Genomic DNA, 21,608 nt, shown 5'->3' on the forward strand with positions numbered 1-21,608 from the left:
CACCACTGCCTGGCTTTAAAGTATAGTCCAGGATGGCCTCAATTCTAGATCTTCCTGTCTCTGGCTCCATCAGCAAATCCTATTGGCCATGCCACCAGTACTGGCTTAATTCCTTTCTTAACCAACTTTCTCCACTAAGGAGTTCACCAGATGTGCACTAGCCATTCCCCCACCTTTGCGCTGACAGCCACGGATATCTCTCTCTCTCTCTCTCTCTCTCTCTCTCTCTCTCTCTCTCTCTCTCTCTCTCTCTCTCTGTGTGTGTGTGTGTGTGTGTGTGTGTGTGTGTGTGTGTGTGTATGAAAATTCTTACCTGATTTTTTTAGGGGCAAAAGAATTCCAGCCCCGGAACAATTGCTGGTTGTAAGAATATATATTACTGGAAACATTTGTAACGGAATGAAGAGAGAAAAAAGAAGAATGCCACAGGGTGTCAGTGAGATGGCCCACAGGTAAAAGTGCTTGTCATCAAGCCCAACTACCTGGCTATCCCCAGGACTCACATGGTAGAAGGAGAGAACTCACTACTGCAAGTTGTCCGTGACATTCACATGTGTGCTGTGCCATGCGCATCCCATCCCCCAAACACAAAATAAAACATGCAACTTGGTGCACATCAGTGCACTCAGGTCACAAGAACACATAAACAGAAAGAAGACAGTAAAAAGACACAAAGGCTAACATTGCCATCTAAGAGTTTACAAAGTAGCTAGACATGGCAGTGCATGTCTATACACAGAGCACAGGGGAGACTGAGGCAGGGGGATTGTGTAGGAGGTCAGTTTGACCTGCATAATGGGTTCCCAGCTAGTCTGTACTATAGTCTGAGGTGCTGCCTCAAAAGCAACAAACAAACAAACAAACAAACAAAAAAGCAAAACCAAGAGTTTACAGAGTTTTCCCTCATGATTTTATTTCAGTATTTGGGAAGGATAACCTACCATCAAAAGAAACTGGCTATGGAATAAACTTGAAAGTGAAGTTCAAATGCAAAGAAAAGCGGTATGTATAAACCTTCACACAGAAGATAATGAAGAGAAAGCCATCTCAGGTAAAAATCAAGGAAAATAAGAAGCCATTCTGCTCGGTTGTCAGCAACAGTGAGACTCCCAATCAACAGTGAGGAGAGAAGCCCATTTGTCCACTGCTGCCGCAAGTGGGACTCGTCAGTGCCTTCGGGGAACAGTTCCTAACGACATCAGAGCAAACGTGCATGCCTCATAGACCTAGCAACCTATTTTATGGAAATCGTAATGCATCTTGACAAACTGCTTGGTAGCACTGGATAGAATATGAAAGCTGGCAACAGCTCATATGTCTGCCCATAGAGATGAGTATGTAAGCTGTAATACTTCCACAAATGAGGCAGTCATTAGGAAAAAGGGGAATCTATACACGTGGCACAGAAAGTTTGACAGTGTGATGTGACACTCGAGAGAAGGAACAGGCTGTGCCACTAGGTGAAAGTGTTTGGATGGTTTAATAGCACAGCACGAAAAGAGCTGGCAGGACACCGAACAACAGGATTAGTTACTTCTGGAGAGGTTTTATTTTATGGTTCTATACTTAGGGTTACTTTAGGAGTGAAGAAAACTTAAAAGCAAACCAGTCTTCATCTTAACCTCTGACTATGAAGTTTTAAAAAGAAAATAGCTAACCAAAGTAGGTAAACAGTGTGGAGGGTTGAATGAGAAAGCCCCCCCCCCCAGGCTCATATGTGTGAATACTTGGTCCCAATTAGTAGAACTGGTTGGGAAGGACTGGGATGTGTGGCCTTGTTAAGAGGACGTGTGTCACAGGGGGGTGGGCTTTGAAATTTCAAAAGACCCAAGCCATACCCATTCTCTCTGACTCCTGGTTGAGGTTCAGGATGTAAGTTCTCTGATACAGCTCCAGCACCACACCTGCCTGTCAGGTGACATGCTTCCTGCCACGATGTTCATGGACTCTCTAGCCCTCTAAGCCATAACATGCCCAAAATTTTGTCTTCTATTTGTTGACTTGGTCCCGGAAACAGAAAAGTCACTAGGACAAATGGCAAACACATGAAAGCAAACTTAACTGGAAAGAATATTGGCGTTGGTCTGTCTGTGCTACCCTTTGTATTGAAAACTCCATGGCCATATTGGGAAGGCTCAGACAACAGCTTAGATTCAGTGCAGAGGATGAGAACAGAAGAAAGAGGAGGCCAAGAAGGGCAACGGAGAGTAAACTGCTCAATTAGTTACTGCCAGAAAAGAGGTTACAGGGGTCACCTGTAGAAACCAATTACAGAAGGACATCCAAGTTTATTCAAAACAAAATTCCAGCTAAAGATGGATGGATACGTGGCTGTAATCCCAGCATTTGGACACAAAAAGAGCAAGAGTTCAAGGCCAACCTGAGCTACCTGGTGAGTGTGAGGCTATCCTGGAATCACAGCAAGACTCTGAACCATGGGCATGCTTGCTATCAGAATACTTCTGTTAGGAAATAAATGACTATTACAGTAGCCTCGTAGTACCTATTTTCAAAATGTCTTCCTTCTGCAAAGCAAAAGAAATGGACAGAAAATGCGTTTAAATGATCCATCCAGATCCCAGAAAGCCCTACAAGTATTCTTAACAACAAAAGCATTACATTGGCCAAGTCACCTATGCCTGAGGACAACCCAACCATTTGACATCCACATACATACACCCAACGTGTTACCTGTCACCCCAGGTTACCCAACTTCTTAATGTGCTGGAACTGTGAATCATTTGCCTAAACCAAACTGAACGAATTTCCTACGAATTAAACTACAGATCTTAAACAGAAAATCAACATTTCTATTAAATATAGAGGCTTTTCAAAATACAAATGATACTAACAAAATCCCCACCCACCAAGCCATTGAGTAAACAACCTGCCTGCTGCTGTTGTCTCTGTCCTGCTGAAAATTCAGAGCTCTGCGGAGTATCCAGCCAGAAAAACCCAGCACACACACTCCCAAGTCAGGCTTAGACCGCCTTTATCTCCACATAACAGAGCTTCCCATTAGCATCCAGCTCTTATCTGATTAAGTCAACTCATAAAAAGGATTTAAAGATTATCTAGGCAGAGACAAGAAGTAAGAGTTTGTGTAGCAGCTAATGGCCGGGATTGTTAGCTCGGCAGCTATTCTAATTAAGTCCTGTGGCTGCTGCACAGAAACTGATTTCCAACACAGATCACAGAGACAAGTGCCGCCACTGTCACATTAATTATTCTGTAAGCAGAAACCTCAGGCTCCGCTTGGTGTGTGCAGCATCTCCGCTGTTTCCATGGATGAGCGCATTCAACAGAAGTGCTTAAAAACAATGGCAGTGTGACTAATGGAAAGAGTTCGGCTTATATCTCTAGTTCTCTTCTTTTATTAAAATAATGAATAGTTTATTATGGGAAGGTGGGTGGGGTGGGAATCGAGATTGCTTTTCTGGACTAAATGGAACTCAATGCCTAACAATTCATAAAACATCAGCATGCTAATGTTTTCATACCATATTTTAATGCCCTTTCTTTTTAAAGAAATATATTATGTAAGCCTGCATGTCAGAAAAGGGCACCAGATCTCATTATATAGATGGTTGTGAGTCACCTTGTGGTTGCTGGAAATTGAGCTCCAGACCTCCGGAAGAGCAGCTGGTGCTCTTAACCTATGAGCCATCTCTCCAGCTCCTTAAAGTTTCTTCTTAGAAAAATTTTTGGAAAATAACTAAAAGCTGACTATTATCCTGAGATAAAGGGAAGGCTCATTCCGAGTTTACAGACGCTAATATAACCTCTGCTCTATATCTCACAGCTCCCTGAGGAGCGCGTAACCAAATCATAGTATCAACTGTGTCCTGTGGGTGCAGGGCTCACGTGTCTTTTAGTTATAGTCAAAGCACTCTGTAATGATAGGAAGGGGTCGTTATCTCCATCTGTCAAATGGGAAACAAACGAATCCGACTGAACAGGGAGGGCTCCGAGAGTAAACCAAAGCCAGCTGAGTAAAGGCTTGGCTCTCTTCCTGTCACGGGCCAGGTATTCAAAGGAAGGTCAGCAAACTTCTGCACGGCTCTGATTTTTTGGAGTAGGTCACTTCCCATTTCATCTGAATGCACACATTTCTAAAATAGTCTTCCGAGGTTGGGAGAGGGATCTAGATGACTGGGAAACAATCACCTCTCATTTTAAACATGTAGGCAAATACAGTTCCCTAGGGACATGCCTGGATGAATACTGAAACAACATTGCAGGGGACAACCATCCAATGATGGAGGAGGGTCACCTGTCTATGTGTTACTTTCATTGGTTAATAAAGAAACTGCCTTGGCTTTTTGATAGGCCAGCCCTTAGGTGGGTGGAGTAGACAGATGAGAATGCTGGGAGGAAGAAGGCAGTGAGGAAGATGTCACGGAGCGAGCCACCAGGTCAGACATGCTGAATCTTTCCCAGTAAGCCACCATCTGGTGGTGCTACACATATTAATAGAAATGGGTTAAGCAAGATGTGAGAATTAGCCAGTAAGAGGCTGAAACTAATGGGCCAAGCAGTGTTTAAAAGAATACAATTTGTGTGTTGTTATTCTCTGGTATAAAGCTAGCCATGTGGGAGCTGAGCGGGAAAGCAGCCTGCCGGCGGCTCCTATATCTACAATCTAACAGGAGCATCCAGCCTTTTGACACTGCACATGACAGGGCCATCTACAAAGTCCACTTAAAGGTCACATCATCAAAGAACAATAAATAAATAACATACACCAAAAAAATCTACAGTGTTTTATAATTTCATAGCTACCGTTGGCGTATGGAGCTCATAGCACATTCCTATCTTAAAAAAAAATGTGTGCATGCATATTTTGCCTGCATGTCTGTCTGTGTACCATGTGCATGCCTGGTGCCAACAGGAAAATCAGAAAGAGGGTATTAGGTCCACTGGAACTGGAGTTAAAAAGGCTGTGATCCACTAGGTGAGTGCTGGGAACAGAACCTGAGTTTTCTGCAAGAGCAGACAGTGTTCTCAGCCACTGGGCCTACCACTGTGTTTATCAAAGATGGCTATTGCTGGTGCTGGCCACAATTTGTACTCTCCTCTTACCCAGATTATTAACGTGCTCAAACTATACAACATGGCTACTCTTCCACACAAAAAGCAATGGAGAAAAAGTAGTTAGCCATCATGGAGTATCACATAAATAGAACGGCAGACCTTCTTTTCTACTGTAGTACAAATCCTCCCCAAATAAACTTCTTGTTTAAACAAACGTGTGCCACAAAAATCACATTTATATTCAAGGACTTCAAAACACTCACCCTAGTGCCTGGAAAGAAGGAATGGAAAGTGCCCAGTGCATCGATAAGAACAGCAGTCTGGAGGCCGACTCCCCAATGTAGTGCACATTCAGGTACTCGGGCATAGGAGAAGGCATGGTGAGCTAGCGTGAACAGGGATGTAGGTGAGTCATCTTATGACTTCAAGTTCCAAATCATCAGTTCTTTGAAAAACTTGAATATAAATATAACACATCACAGAGGAATCCAACATCTCCACCTAAAAACTCTAATACTGAGAGTCTAATACTCGACTCACTGGGGATGACAACAGTGCCTGGAAGAAGGACAGACAGACAGACAGACTCTCACTGAGTGCCTGTCAACCATGGAATGATTTGGTTTACTTTATGAAGTTACTCTCTTGGTACATCAGTGTGTTCTTCTCCCCCACTCCTTTCTCTACCAAAGCCCTGTATACTAAAGGGTCCTTTGTTTAGGCTGTAGCTTCGCTGGCAAAGAGGGCAGAGGAGCGAGCGTGAAGCAGGCCTGCTGGCGCCCACTGAGGAGAGCACACTCCCACACTGGGCACCGCTATGACCTCGAGGAAGCAAACAAAGCATACGGGGACCAGGGCTCAGCACTGAGAGTCCTTTAAGTCTTCAAAAGGCAGGTCTGTGCAGTATCACCCTATCCTAAAGGGTCGTTAGGAAATACAAACTATTGGTTTGGATTGTTATGAACAAATAAATGACCGTAAAAAAAGTAACATTCAAATTGACTTTAGAGAGTTAAGTGTCTGACCACAGTGAACACGAATCCTCTACCGAATCACTTCTGGGAACATTCTGGAAGTCTTGTGTGCATACGTAAGAACTGCCTTTCCTGTTTTGAACCAACAGTGACCTCAGAGAGGACCCTGGAAATGAGTACACACAGCAACTGGAGGGCTAAAACCAGAGGAAATCTGGCTGTTATCTACCAAATGGAAAAAATGAGTTATATCGGGGGACCTACAGCAAGGCTGAACAACCCTAATCCAAAACCTAAACTCGGAAGCATTTGGGGATGCTTGATATTTTAGACATTTGCACATCTTGGATTTCTGGATCAAGTGATCAACTACAAATAACTCAATAGCTACCCCCAAATCTAAAAAACTGAAAAATCTGACACAGTTCTGGTCCCAGGCTTCATTCCTAAATCTATTCTAGAAAAACACTTGCCCATACAGACACACAAAAGTCATAGGTAAGAACGCCCCCTTTAGCGCTGCTTCTAACCGTGGCATTAAATGCTAGCAACAACCCAGATCTCCATCACCAGAAAAAAAAATAATGATGCCCACTATAGAATATCTTAGAAATATTAAAATTAGTAAGAAAAACAGAGACGACAGTAAAAACAAAATCCGGCCAGGTGTGGTAATGCACACCTGCAATCCCAGCTTTTGGGATGGTGAGGCCAGAGGACCACAAGCTGGAAACTGAGGCCAGCCTGGTCTGTGCAGCAAGTCCCAGACTGGAGCAGTCTGGGCTCCAGAGAGAGGTCTGCCCTAAAACAAAACAGACAAAAAGCCTCACAGACACCTAAGTAGGAAAAAAAAAGCAAAATGAGACACGGATGATCCGGTTTCTGCTGGAGAGCGTGCCTTGGGTACCCACACCCACGGGAAGCGCAGGACTCCAGACAGTGACCAGCAGCTGATGTGGGAAGGGTGGGGTCTCAGCTGCTCCGTGTGTGTTTCTCTTTCACTGTGTGTGTGTTCCTGTGTGTGCAGGCACACGTGTGAGAGTGCGAGGGCAAGCCAGAGGACGACCTCATCCCTCACACATCACACTAGAAAGAGCCTTTCACTGGCCTGGGGCTCATGTAGGCTGACTGGCAAGGGAGCCCCGGGGAAGACCATCTGTGTCCACAAAGCTGGGGTTACAAACATGTGGTACCGCAGCTGACACCTGTTTTACTTTTTTTTTTTTTTTTTTTTTTAAACATAGGTCCTGGGATTTAAACTCAGGCCCATGTGCTTACAAGGCTTTACCAATTGGGCTATCTTTCCACATCCAAATAATATTTTTCTAGGGAACTAATAGCTTTGATAAGATTCTCAAAAGTATCTACAATACCAAACAGATCACAGAGTTTTCATCGATAAGATATAACAGTTTTCTATAAATGTCAGGTAAAATGTAAAAAAACAAGGGCTGGAGAGATGGCTCAGTTGTTAAGAGCACTGGCAGCTCTTCCAGAGGACCCAGGTTCGATTCCCCAGTAACCACATAATGGCTACCAGTGTCTGTAACTGCACTCTCAGATCCGACACCTCTCCTAGCCTACAGGGGCACTGCACACAAGTGCTCCAGGCATCCATGCAGGAAAAACACCCATACACATACACATTATAATTTTTACTAAAAGAAAACCCCACAAAAGTTAAAGTTAAATCAAGATCAGATAATTTAACCCATAACCCCTAATGAAATAGAAGTAGTTAATTAAAGTCTACAGAACCAGACAATTTTAGCACAGAATTTCTACCAGACTTTCGAAGAAGAGTTAATGAAGAGTTAATGATAATGCTCCTCAAATTATTTCACAAAATAGAAACAGAAGAAACCTTGCCAAATTCATTTTATGAGGCCATAGTTATACTGATACACAAACCACATAAAAACACAGCAAAGAAAGAGAGTAACAGACCAATTTCCCTTATAAACATGATGCAAAAATACTCAATAAAATACTGGCAAACCAAATCCAAGAACCCATCAAAAAGATCATCCACCATAATCAAGTAGGCTTCATCCCAGAGATGCAGGGATGGATCAATATAAAAAAATCAGCAAATGTAATCTACAATATAAACAAATGGAAAGAAAAAATACACATGATCATCTCATTAGATGCCAAGAAAGTCTCTGACAAAATCCAACATCCCTTCATGATAAAAAGTCCTGGAGAGATCGGGGATACAAGGGACACACCTAAACATAATAAGACAATTTACAGCAAGCCAACAACTAACATCAAATTAAATGTAGAGAAACTCAAAGCAATTTCACTGAAATCAGGAACACAACAAGGCTGTGATGTAGGAAGTGATGTATACTGTGAATATATTTTATTGCCATTGGTTAATAAGAAGCTGCTTTCGGCCAATGGCTGGAAAAGATAAGAGAGAGAGAGTAGGCAGAGTCAGTGAGAAGCCATGCAGCCCCGCCGGAGATAGACACAGAATGGAACCTTGCCGGTAAGCCACAGTCACATGGCGATACACAGATTAATGGAGATGGGTTAATTTAAGATATAAGAGTAAGCCAGAAATATGCTTAAGCTATTGGCCAAACAGTACTGCAAATAATATAGTTTCTGAGTGATCATTTCGTGGTCTGGGCAGCTGGGAACAAACAAGTAGCCTCCCTCAACAAGGTTGTACATTTTATCCATATCTATTCAATATAGCACTTAAATTCTAGCTAGAGCAATAAGACAACTGAAGAAGATCAAGGTGATATATATTGGAGAGGAAGCAGTTAAAATAGTGTTATTTGTAGATAATATGATAGTATACATAACAGGCCTTAAAAATTCTACCAGGGAACTCCTACAGCTGATAAACACTTTCAACAAACTGTCTGGGTACAAGACTAACTCAAAACAACAACAACAACAAACAAACAAAACCCCAAATCAGTGGCCTGTATACAAATGACAGATGAACTGAGAAAGAAATAAGGAAAACAACACCCTTCAAAATAGCTTCAAATAATATCTTGGGCTAACTCAAGTGAAAGACTTGTGTGATAAAAATTTCAAGTCTCCGAAGAAGGAAATTGAAAAAGATATCAGAAAATGGGAAGCTCTCCCATGCTCACGGATCAGTAGGATTAACATAGTGAAAATGGCCACATATCAAAAGCAATCTACGGATTCAATGCAATCCCCATAAATATTCCAACATAACTGTTTACAGATCTTGAAAAGACAAATCTCAGCTTCATATGGACAAACAAAAACCCAAGCTAGCTAAACAACCCTGAACGATAAAAGAACCGCTGGAGGTCTCAAGCTTCCTGAACTCAAGCTGCATGGTACTGGCACAAAAACAGACAGGTGGATCAATTGAATTGGATGGAAGACCCAGACACACCTATGGACACCTGAGTTTTGATAAAGAAACCAGAAGTGCATAATGAAAAAAGAGACAGCATCTTCAACAAATGGTGCTGATCAAACTGGACATATTCATGTAGAAGAACAGATATAATAGAAGAATCCAAATAGATCCACATTTATCACCCTGCATAAAACTCAAGTCCAAGTAAATTGACCTCAACATAAAACCAGACACATAGAACCTGATAAAAGAGAGAGTGGGGAACAGCCTTGACCACCTTGGCACAGGAGACAACTTTCTGAACAGAACACAGCAGAGGCACTAGTAAGACCAACAATAAATGGGACCCCATGAAATGGAATTATCTTCTGTAAGGCAAAGGACACTGTCGAATGAACAAAGTGACAGCTACAGAATGGGAAAAAAAGATTTTTTTTTTAGCAACTCTACATCTCAGAGAAGATTAATATCCAATATATCATACATACATAAGAAATAATTCAATTAAAAAATGAAATACAGATATAGCGAGAAAATTCTCAATAGAGGAAACTCAATGGTTGAGAAACACTTAAAGAAATATTCAACATCCTTAGCCCTCAGGGAAATGCAAATTAAAACTACTTTGAGTGTCCATCTGTCCACCTGTCAGAATAGCTAAAATCAGTAACACAGGTGACAGTTCACCCTGGTGAGCAAGGGGAGCCCGCTTCCATTGCTGGTGGGAGTGCAAACTTGTACAGCCACTATGGAAACTACTATTACGAGTCCTCAGAAGGTTGGGAATCGATCTACCTCAAGATCCAGCGATACCACTCTTGGACACACATACCCAAAGGATGCTCCATGCTACCACAAGGACACTTGCTCAGCTACATTCATTGCAGCTTTATTCATAATAACTAGAAACTAGCAACAACCTAGATGTCCCCCAACTGAAGAATGAATAAAGAAAATGTGACACATTTACACAATGGAGTATTACTCAGCTGTTAAAAATGACATCATCGAATTTGCTGGCCAATGGATACTAGAAAAGAACACCCTGTGTGAGTTATCCCAGACTCAGAAAAACAAATATGATTGGTGCCTTGTTCAGTCATCTTCAGAGAAGATTCTTCTGGAAGCAGGTAGGAGAGGGTGCAGAGACCCACAAGAAGACATAATGCAGAAAGAGAGAGAGAGAGAGAGAGAGAGAGAGAGAGAGAGAGAGAGAGAGAGAGAGTCTAAACTAGAGGTCTCCATTGGGTGCCTCTTCTCAGAACCCAGGGAACCCTGAGGAAGAGGGAGAGGAAAGATTGTAGGAGTCAGAGGGGATGGAGGACACCAGGAGAACATGACCCACTGATGCTGAGCAGGGCTCACATTGGTTCACAGAGACTGAAGCGGCAAGCATGAAGCCTGCATGGGTCTGTGTATCTGTTATGGCTGTTAGCTTGGTGTTTCTGTGGGATTCCTAACAGTGGAAGTGGCTGTGTCTCTGATTCCTTTGCCTGCTCTTGGACTCTTTTCCTCCTACTGGGTTACCTTGTCCAGCCTCCACAGGAGGGTTTCTGCCTTGTCTTATTGTGTCTTGTTTTGCGATGTTTAGTTGTTGTCTCTTGGAGGCCTGGTCTTTTCTGAAGGGAAAGAGAGGGGAGTGGATCTGGGGGAGGGAGGAGCTGGAAGGAGTGGAGGGAAGGAAACTGTGGTCAGGATGTATTATATGAGAGAAGAATCTATTTTCAATCAAAAAATTAAATAAAAAAACTTGTCTTTGTTCAAAATTAATTTGGCACAAAGGTTTGCCTAATTCTTACTTTTAGGAATAGAATGTGGGATCTTTTTTGCTTGTATAGTATGGTTTCCAATTTTGTGTTTTATGGTATGTGTGTATTTCTTGTACTTTTTCTTTTCTATTCTGGTTTGTTTGCCTGTTTGTTCTAAAGAGATCCACTTTAGAACAGCCACTATGGAAACTACTATTAAGAGTCCTCAGAAGGTTGGGTAGGGAGGTGGAAAGGATCTGGAGATGGGGGAGGGGAAACTGATCAGAATAGGTTTTATGAAAAATATTATTTCTTATTTTTCTTTTACTGGCTTTTTGAGATGGGAGTTTTTCTGTGTAGCAAATTCCGACTGTCCTGGAATTTACTCTGTAGACCAGGCTGGCCTCGAACTCCCAAACAGGAATGGGGACATTCAAGTAACAGGATGGTTACAATTGGTCACAGGCTGACAGGGAGTCACAGCTCTGCAGGATGGGAAGGGTTGAGAGCTCAGCGTTCACAATGGTTCAACCTTGTCCTATGTATCTACTTCAAAGGACAGAAGACCTGCTTACTTTAATTATTCGTATAAGAAAAAAGCAAAAGAGATTTTTTAAAATCATAACTCAAAAATGTCATTAAATAAAAATATCACTATCATTCTAGATTTTTTTTTCCTTCCAGTTACATTATCAGACGGCTTCTCCTGCCTACATTTAGGTTGCTTTGAATAAGACATTAAAATCCACAAATCTGAGTCCTACTACAACATGAAAATAAAAACTCCAGCTCATCCAAAAGAAGGTGGAATGGCTCGGCTGAAAAAACAGATAGGAAAATATGCAAATCAGACACAGAGCAACACAGGAACAAAACGCTGCTTGGTTCAGTGACCAGAGATGTCAGAGACCTGAATGAGGTCGCCCCCGAAACTCAGGCCCGAGAACTCCAGTGAAGAACTGAGCAGGAAAAGACTGGGAGTGGGAGTTGAAGAAGCTGCCGTTTTCAGGAGAGAAAGAACCCACCAACTCCAGAGGGAAAAGTCAGAGTTTGAATTTAATTCATCTGCCCAAAGCATTTAGTTCACAGAACTGAAAATCTGAGAGCCAATCTAAGGATGTTGAACAGCCGCTGTCTGTAGACGCTCTCTGTCCTTGGCTCGCACTGGTCTCTGCCTACATCTCTCTCCTTGTCCTTCCTCCAGTCTAAGTCCAGAGCAGGAAATGAAACCAAGAACACAAAAGATGAATTTTTTTGACAAGATGAAAGAACAAAGAGACACATATGTCGCCTTGATCACCCTTGTCCACAGCTCCGACAACAGCTTTTAGGTACTAATTACTCTTCCTATCCCTTCTTATATCACCTATGAAAATTTTCCTTATGCAATCGATGCAAGTAAAACACTTGCATTTCTTCTAAGTTAACTTTAGTACATTTTTACATGAAAACTGTTTTCTCTGATGTGTTTAATTGCTCTATCACGTTGCAGCAATTACTAAACCATAAATCATAAAAAGTCAATTTTTTTCTGTGGCTACTTCAACCAAGCTGAATTTTGAAATACCAATCTTATATGGTGTTTTGATCGATGATACATTTGTTTTCTGTTTGTTAATTTTACTGGCAGTACAGATACTTATTTGATGCTTCCCTAAGAAATGTGGGTAAGTTTATAATCTACTGTCAATCATCCTCAGCAGGTGCAGCCCTGCTCTGCCTTGCATACGCAATCATTTTGCACACCCCTTTCTAATGGTATTCCCAACCGGCAGAGCAAAGGTCCAGGAAGAGGGATCAATTATGGTGTTGATGAGATCTCAGCTGTGTTTAGCATATTCATTTGAACAGCACACCACATTTTAGTAAGTTATTTCTTAGGCTTCAACTGTATCGCTTCTAATGGTCTACCTGTATTGCTTCCATTTTCAGAGTGTACAGAGGCCGAGAAGGGGAGCAGTGGTGGGGCACTGGCACTTGCCCAGCATACGTAGGACCATATATGTAGAGTGTGTGGAGGGATTCATATCATTATGAACTACACCATTACAAAACGGATTTAGGATAAACTCCAAATGTTCCTTTTCCAAAATGGCTTTTAAAAGTAGCAGCAGTTAAGATGCGCTGTCATGGGTACCCCATGTGATAATGCTGAGGGGCAGCTAAAGCAGGCAGCTCACCCACACATCACCACTTTTATCTTTATCATCTCCAACGTGGCCATATATCTGGGTCTCGGATACCAGTTTACACTGAACAGAAGCCACGCGTTCGGCTCACAATGGACGTCCCTCCTTAAGGAAAGAAAGCCACCGTGACTAACTGATTCTAAAATCTTTTTGTTTTGTTTTGTTTTGAAACAGAATTTCTCTTTCTCTGTGTAGCCCTGGCTATCTTAGAACTCTGAGATCTACCTGCCTCTGCCTCTTGAGTGTTGGGATTAAAGGCGAGAGCCACCACTGCCTGGCCGGGCTCACAACCATCTATGATAGGATCTGATGCCCTCTTCTGGCATGCAGGTGTACATGCAAAGCACTCATACATAAACTATAAATACACTAAATTTAAAAAACTGAGAAAATTAACCAACTAATCGCCCTATCACAACTGACTGACAGCAAGCTGATCCCCTGCCTTCTATAGCAGGGCATGCTTCTATTCTGGAATTCCACCATGGGTATTGCTAACTTTAAAAGTGTAACAGGCAAATTTTGATTGTTGAAAGGAAGATTAAAATCAAACAGCATAACATAAAGAAAAAATAAGATACCCTGAAAACTACATGAGAATCGCTGAGAAGCGGCCCCTCTTTCTCCATGTAGCTCGACTCTTCAGGGATGAGATGCACGCTGCCTTCCATGCCCTCTACTGAGCTCTGACAGGTGCTGCTTTCTCCAGGGGTCAAGGCTTTCGCGAGGGTGTTAAATGCCCTAAAAGGAGACATCAGAAGCCATGAGCTCAGGCAATCTCCAATAATAAAATGAAGTTCTTATACAAAATTCTGGAATTATGAAGTCAAGGGGCTGTGGGAAGAGCTCAGTAGACTGCTTATCTAGCAAGCACTAGGCCCTGGGGGTGGGGTAGGGGAACACATTTAAGCCTAAAATTCTTCTGCAAATAGGGCAGGGATGTGGCTCAGAGGCTTGTGTAGTGCTCCGGAAGCCAGTGCCACTGTCAGGAGGGGTCTGCACACAAAAGCAACTAAACAGCAACCGGGTTTCAGAAAACAGCTTTCCTGTATGGCAGGCAGAGTTTGTATTTCAGGGACCTCTGTGATGAGCAAAACCAACGGATTAAATGTAGTAAGGGTAGCGTGAAATATTATATATATTTCCAAGAAGTTATCATCTCATTAAGTATGGGAGAATTTTTTTTTTACACTTGTGGCTACTTAATGAAACACAGGCAATTAATTCAAGATTAGGGTAACAGATAACTAAAGCTGCTGAGTAATTATTCAAAACAGTTTCCCAGACTGTCAAATGATAAACTTCTAGAGTTCCTTAAACGAGGTCATCATATGGTCAACCATTACCCAGGGCTCTGAGCCGCTGTCTCACCCTCTCTAGTCTTTTGCAGCCAATCACACCCAGGCCTGGAGTAAACCAGGTGAGCGCTCTACCTAAACGCCACTCAGTTGCACCCCAGCACAATGCTGGTATTTAAATAATAAACAGAAGTCTGAGAAAAGTTCAAAGGAATTTCATCTCTGAATTGTAAGTATTAACACTGACAAAATAAAACCAAATTCTGATTCTATTTTCCTTAAGAGTAATTTAACATTGCAGCTATTTCAATGAGATCTGACATTTATCTTTATCAGCAGATTCTAGTGGTGGGTGGGGAACATGGTCCGTTCTATGTCCAGAGGGAGGAAAAACATCTAAACACAAAACTTTCAAAACGTCAGACTCCAGCTGTCATTTAAAATGAAGGGAATCCCCAACTCGTCGAACCACAATATTAATTTTTTAATATACACTTACAGCTCAGGAAACTCAGAATGGAGCGTGTTCAGCATGTTGCACTAAAGGCAGATTTTCAGTTAAATGTTACTATGCCTTATGTTCTTCTATTTCTTATAGAAATAATTGTTTTCAGAAACTTTTAGATACAGACATCAACATAAAAAAAAACATTTTAATCAACTCAAAATGAAGTTTAGGAAGATGGGACCAGACTTTACCTGGAGACATCCCCGTTGGACTGAATATCTTGATGAAATGTACAGAAGGACGTATCCCCATTGCGCAGGCTCTCCACCACGGGCATGTCGCCACCGGTGTAAGAAAGGTCTTTGGCTTTGCCGAGATTTGCTAACGACGTGACCACACTGGCCAGTGTGCTTAAGTCACCCTGACACGACTCAACCTTAAATAAATAAACAAATAAAGTACTACAATTTTGCAAAGTGGTACTGATAGATTTCAAAACCTTAAATATTAAATTCTAGGTTATGGCATACTAAAGGAAAAGCAAGTTAATAAATGAATTGATGAATATAGCAGCTCATTTCTGCAATCCCAGCACTGAAGAAGATGAGGTAGGATTTCCACAAATCCAAGGCCAGTGTGGGCTATAGAGTGAGAGCCTGCCCCTAAAAAAAAAAAAAAAAAAAAAAGGAAAGAAAGACTCTTGAGGAAATATAGACTTAAAAGTAGGTATAAGTTCTTAAAAAATAATTAGAAAAGTTTAAAACAAAAATTATACTTACTAGCTAATATAACTAAGTCATAGTTACTTCCTCTATAAAAGGACACCAGGTAATAATTCTTTTTAGCATTAATGATTTAATATTGTTAAACTTCCAAAAATTTTTTTAAGATTAAAATTTTTTAATTTTATGTGTATGACTGTTTTGCTTGCATGGAAGTCTGTGCACCACCTGCAGCCTGGTGCTCCCAGAGATCAAACAGAAGGCATTAGGATGCCCCTGGGACTAGCGTTACAAGTGATTGTGAACTACCATGTAGGTGCTGGGAACTGAACATGGGTCCTCTACAAGAGCAGTAAAGGCTCTTACCCTCTGGGCTATCTCACCTTTCCAGCCCCAAAGATTTAGTTTTATTTTTTAAATAAAGAACAAGCCATTTAAATGCCTTAACAACTAGAGTTCTGTTGACGTGAGATGCATCTACTCCTGGCAGCACCAATCAACTCCCAAAGACACTCCATGTGGAACTTGTTTTCTTTTTGCCGAAACTGGTTTATTGGACAAAGAACTGCCCCTGTCTCGACTGCTGATAGTAAGCATGCTGTCCAATCTGGACAAGCAGAACACAAAAAGTGGCTGCTGAACCTTGCCTAGACAGGTTAGAACAGTCTTTCAAATTTTCCTGCTTCTGAATATGGTCTGTCAGGTATCCTAGGCCTATAGCCAAAGTTGGTTGCCCCAACATTGCAGAGACTTTGAGTGACTGTTTAGGCAACCAGTGGTTTCTGTCATTTCTTACATCTTTTGGAAGTCACTTGCTTGCACTTCCTGCTTACTTAGGTAATATTGCCTTCCTTCTCAGGTCTTTGATGGGGTTGAAGACTAGACAGTTACAGTTATAATCCCCTTGTATCTTAGCTAAGGGTGAATAAGGTACAAGACTTGGACTCTTCAAGATAGGACAGTTACTGGAGTAATCTCTGTAATTTGCCAATTACCTATGATCTGGATATTTAGAATGTATTTCTTGCTTGATGTTCTTGTTGGCTGCAGTTTCATTTTTGTGCCTCTTAGCACCTTTTCTTTCTTCTGGATAATACTTGATAGTTGTTTTTATTGTATGTTATGTTAGGATTAGAACCTCCTTAATTAGAAAAAAAGGGAAAATGTTGTGGGATTTTGATCTGTTAGCCAATGACATTTGGGGTGACTGGCTGTATGTACATGGTTTTCTCAGAACACATGACTGGATAAAACTGAGGAGGGGGCTGCTGTGGCGCTCTCTCTCCTGGGTGGTAGGGGCTGGAGCAAGCAGCAGAAAAGCAGAAGAGAAGAAGCTTGAAGTTGGTCCTCTTCTCCCTTGGGCATAATGGCAGGATGACAATGGCCAGATCAGCAGCAGCATCCACTTTGTTCTGTATTTGTGAGCTTGCTTTTTCCATTGCACCCCTAATCGATTATTAGATAGAGTTTCGTGGGTGTTCACTTCAGATGTCGCTGTCTTAACTGAAATGCAGGACCAGACCTGGCACTAGAGCAGGAGGAAATGGACCCTTGGTCTGGGTTATGCTTTCTTCTTACCAGAGTTGAAGAAACTCCTAGTCAAGCTCTCAGCTCTTAGGCCAGATCACACACCTTCACCTCCCGTTTGTCTGCACTTGTTTGTCAAGAATGAATAATTATTGACTGCATCTGTAATGCCTTAGTTAAAATCACTGCACAGGAAGAGCGGGGAAGGGCTTCATTGTTTCCTTTCATTTTAGCTTGCAATCTTGAAAGCAACGAGTTGACACTCAGCAACTTCTCATAGTGACAGATGAGCTTTTGGAAGTATCATTTTCAATGAAAAAATTTTGATATACCTAATGCTTCAATTTATTAAATGCTTTTGAGGTCGAAGGGATGGGTCAGTGATTAATTTGCTTGGCTCACAAACAGTAAGTATCAGGACTGAACTTCACATACCTAGAGTCTATGTGAATGCAACTGTACATGTGTCCTGTCTGAAATATCAGTTCTCTGAAGACAGAGAGGGCAACCCTGGAGCAAACTGGAGAGCCATGTCTGTGGGCCCAATTGAGAGATCCTGCCTCAACGAATAAGATGAAGAGTAATTAAATAAGCCTCCCAACATGGGGGGGGGAGCTTCACATACATGTATACATGCACACATATACAAACACGTATACATGCACACACATACACAGAAGTACATAATACTTCTTTTAATGTTCAAATTATTCCACCCAAACCTAATAACAAAACCTTTAAGCTTCTCTATTGCCCATTATAGCCGTTAATTTGTTTTGTCTGTGCATACATGATTGGTTTCATTGTTTTTAATGCAGAGCCCTGCTATACCAATCACAGTTGGCCTGCTGCTTCCTACTGCATAGCCCATGCTAGCCCTGAGCTTGTGATCCCCACCTCTGCCTCCCGAGAGCTGGAATTACAGGTGTAAAACACTACATCTAGCACATGTAACCATTCTGAATAATATCAGAAAGTTTCATTGGTTTTATTAATTCTTTAATTTATATGAAACATCCTTTGGTGACTAAGTAGACATTAATTTTTGTGCCCCCAGATCCTTAATGAATATCCTGCCTATTATCAAGATTTTACGTGACACTTTACCTAAATAGAGAAACCTTTTAGGGCTGGAGAGATGGCTTCTAAGGGGCAGCAGAGGCTGCTGTGCAGGCAGGAAGATCTCAGTTCGGATCCCCAGCGCACACACAACCATGTGGCTGCTTGTTCTGGGTTTGGCAAGACCCTCTCTCATGGAACAAGGCGGACGGCGATGGAGCAGGGTATCTCCTCCAGCCTTGGTGAACATGAGCATGAGGAGGCATACAGGCGTGTACACATGTATATGTGTGCACACGCACGTACAGAAGTCTTTCCTTTAGACCTGTGACAAAGAAAGGTCTGCTCCAGTCTCAGGACAGTCTAGATGACTTGGGTGTGGAATCTGAGATCACAGGCAATCTCACTCTGCTCTGACCCCAGACCCCACAGAAATGCTGAGGACAAACAGGGGCTGAGGTCACAGGCAAACAGGGGCTGTACATCATCCTGAGACTCAAATGCGTGTTCCGACTGAGGGATACCAAGAACTTCCCTTTACTTGAACTGTCAAGTATTTTGGCATTAATAAATCTAGCAGGGAAAATAAGAGGAATACATGCAAGAATTCTGTGCTTTTCTTCTGCTGGTTTTTTTCAGGTGGGCTCACAATACATCACAGCTGACCCTCAAATCAGAGTGTAGACCAGGCTAGAGTGTAGACAAGGCTGGCTCCACTTATGGTCACTGTCCTGCCTTTAGCCATCCAAGTTGCTGGGATTACAAGAAGTGTATCCTTATGCCTGGTTTGGGTTTAACATAATTAATTAATTTTCTAATAACTTTGATTTCAAGGTGAAAGAAAAGAAACTGGGAATATTTTCAATTTTTGTTGCTTTCATGTTAAAGATAACATTTTAGGGGCACGGTGAAGAATTCTATCAATAATTTTAGCTTTAGAAACAGGAATTAGGGACTGGAGAGATAGTTTTGCTGTTAGGAGCACTGGCTGCTCTTCCAAAGGTCATGATTTCAGTTCCCAGCAACCACATGTTGGCTCACAATCATGAGTAATGGGATCTGATGCCATCTTCTGGCCTGCAGGCATACACGCAGACAAAATACTCATACAGAAAATATACAAATAAGTAAAGCCTTTTAAAGAAGGAACAGGGATTGTTGCTCATGAGCACAGCAGGGGCCAAGAGCTCTAAGTCCAGCACTGCGATAGAGGGTCGAGAGTCGGGTCTTGAAATTGCACCCTTACCTTATCTGGTGTCATCAGCAGAGCTGGTTCTGTTTTTATACCAGGCTGGTGAATATTTACGAACATTCCCGAATCCAACAGTCCTGTAGACCTGGAACAAATGATGCCCAAATTTTAGTCTTCCTTCACGTGGGAAGAGAAGCAAAGGATCCAGCTTCTTAATGTCATCTGCATGGCACCTGGTGGTCTCGCCATCCGTCACAAAGGTTGGAGTTGCAGCCAGCGGGCTTCGGAGGTCTTTGCGGATGTAGATTTTTTCTGTGGAAGCCGCACAGTTGGAAGACTTTTCTCGGGACACTTCAATGGGTTTTCTTTCACACTGAACGGCTATAAAAACATGTTAAATAATTATACTACGATACAGACGCTATGGGAATTTGTAAATCTAAGCTTCCTGTCACCAGAGGGAGACACTGCTTCCGACTGAATCCCAAAGGCGACCGTCAGTCTTTACAGTCTATCCACGTTCAATGATACTGCCCCTATTTGCGAAACTGGTCAACTTACATCTTATCCTGCCTTCCTATTTTGCCACTCCTGTGGTAGAAAAACAGAACTCTTAAAAAACCTCACTGCCAAGAACTGAAGGGAGCTGTCCCTTATGTATACAGAGTTTAATTACAGCCACAGAAGAGTGACCAAAACAGCCTGCGGAGAGCTGACCTGCTAGAGAGCTAACTTGAATGCACGTTCCATGTGCTGCGGTCTAAAAACCATCACCCCTTCCAAGCAGGTACATACAGTCCTGCTTCATCCCGAACGCGATGCAGCGCTGTAACCTGCAGTACTGACAGCGGTTCCGGTGGTGCTTATTAATTACACAGTCTTTGGATCCGCGGCACGAATAAACTAGGTTCTTTCGGATGCTTCTTTTAAAAAATCCTTTGCAGCCTTCGCAGGTTATTGCTCCATAATGACGCCCTAGAGATGAAATATTTAAGAAAATACAAAACATACTACAGCTTAGAAGGGAAATAAGTTAGTTTTTTTCTATCAAAGCAACAATATATAAAATGAAATTGTGATTTTGAGATTCTGACAAAATTTTCTTTTAGGATTTATTTAAGTAGAGAACCAAACAACCATATCCTGTGGTAAGTTTAATGATAGACAGCTTTAAATTTTATAACGTAACATTAAAAGTACTGGAGAACTTAGGAACAAAGTCATCATAAAAATTCTATTATGTGCATTAAAATTTCCAATCCTAAGAAAGCTCACAAATGACTGTTATGTCATCTATCATGCAACAATGCCCCCTGCTGCTGGGGGAATCCATCACCTGAAAATGCTAAGCAAGCCTTCTGCCACCAGTCCACATCCTTGGCTATAGTGGATGCTTTAATATTACAGCTCTGTGCTCCAGAAAACGGAAAGTGCTACCTAGTACTGGAATGATAATAACCTTTCTTTGTCAGCTCCACTTCGGAAACTCTTATTTTTTTAGAGACAGGGTTTCTTAGTAGCTTTGGAGCCTGTCCTGGAACTAGCTCTGTGCAACAGGCTGGTCTCGAACTCACAGAGATCCACCTGCCTCTGCCTCCCAAATGCTGGAATTAAAGACGTGCGCCACCACCGCCCAGCTATAAACTTCATAATAAAGCGACTATAGTCTGGGGCTAAAAAGATGGCTTGGTGGGAAGGGCAGTTGCTACCCTTGTAGTGGGTCCAGGACCAGTTCCCAGCTGCTACCCTTGCAGCGGGTCCAGGACCAGTTCCCAGCTGATGCTTTTATAGCGGGTCCAGGATCAGTTCCCAGCTGCTACCCTGGCAGCGTGTCCAGGACCAGTTCCCAGCTGCTACCCTTGCAGCGTGTCCAGGAACCAGTTCCCAGCTGCTGCCCTTGCAGTGGGTCCAGGACCCATTCCTAGCACCCACCACCATCCATCTGCAACTCCAGCTTCAGGGGATTCGACACCCCCTTCTTGCCTACACAGGTATCAGGTGCACACACCTCACACACTGATACAACCAGCCAAACTGCTCATACAAATATTAC

General features: G+C 42.2%; 1 protein-coding gene across 5 annotated transcripts in view; it reads right to left on the reverse strand.

Annotated features, from left to right (window-relative positions):
• Positions 1-21,608, reverse strand: part of Nr2c1 (nuclear receptor subfamily 2 group C member 1) — a 49,119-nt gene that overhangs the window by 11,814 nt on the left and 15,697 nt on the right. For 3 of the 5 annotated variants that reach the window (XR_007592378.1, XM_050145634.1, XM_050145638.1), the window contains 6 exons: positions 20,351-20,530; positions 19,789-19,936; positions 19,610-19,700; positions 15,307-15,491; positions 13,891-14,050; positions 5,298-5,419 (listed from right to left, as the gene is read on the reverse strand). Coding sequence is in view for 4 of the 5 variants with exons in the window: in XM_050145634.1 (XP_050001591.1) it covers positions 5,298-5,419; positions 13,891-14,050; positions 15,307-15,491; positions 19,610-19,700; positions 19,789-19,936; positions 20,351-20,530 (886 nt within the window). In the remaining variant the exon portion in view is untranslated. The remainder of the gene's footprint in view (positions 1-5,297; positions 5,420-13,890; positions 14,051-15,306; positions 15,492-19,609; positions 19,701-19,788; positions 19,937-20,350; positions 20,531-21,608) is intronic. The other 2 variants (XM_050145635.1, XM_050145636.1) reach the window with 2 other exon arrangements.

Source organism: Alexandromys fortis, unplaced genomic scaffold (genome assembly GCF_014885135.2).
Source record: "Alexandromys fortis isolate MF-2015 unplaced genomic scaffold, M_Fortis_MF-2015_v1.1 scaffold_50, whole genome shotgun sequence".
In the NCBI taxonomy this organism is placed as follows: domain Eukaryota; kingdom Metazoa; phylum Chordata; class Mammalia; order Rodentia; family Cricetidae; genus Alexandromys; species Alexandromys fortis.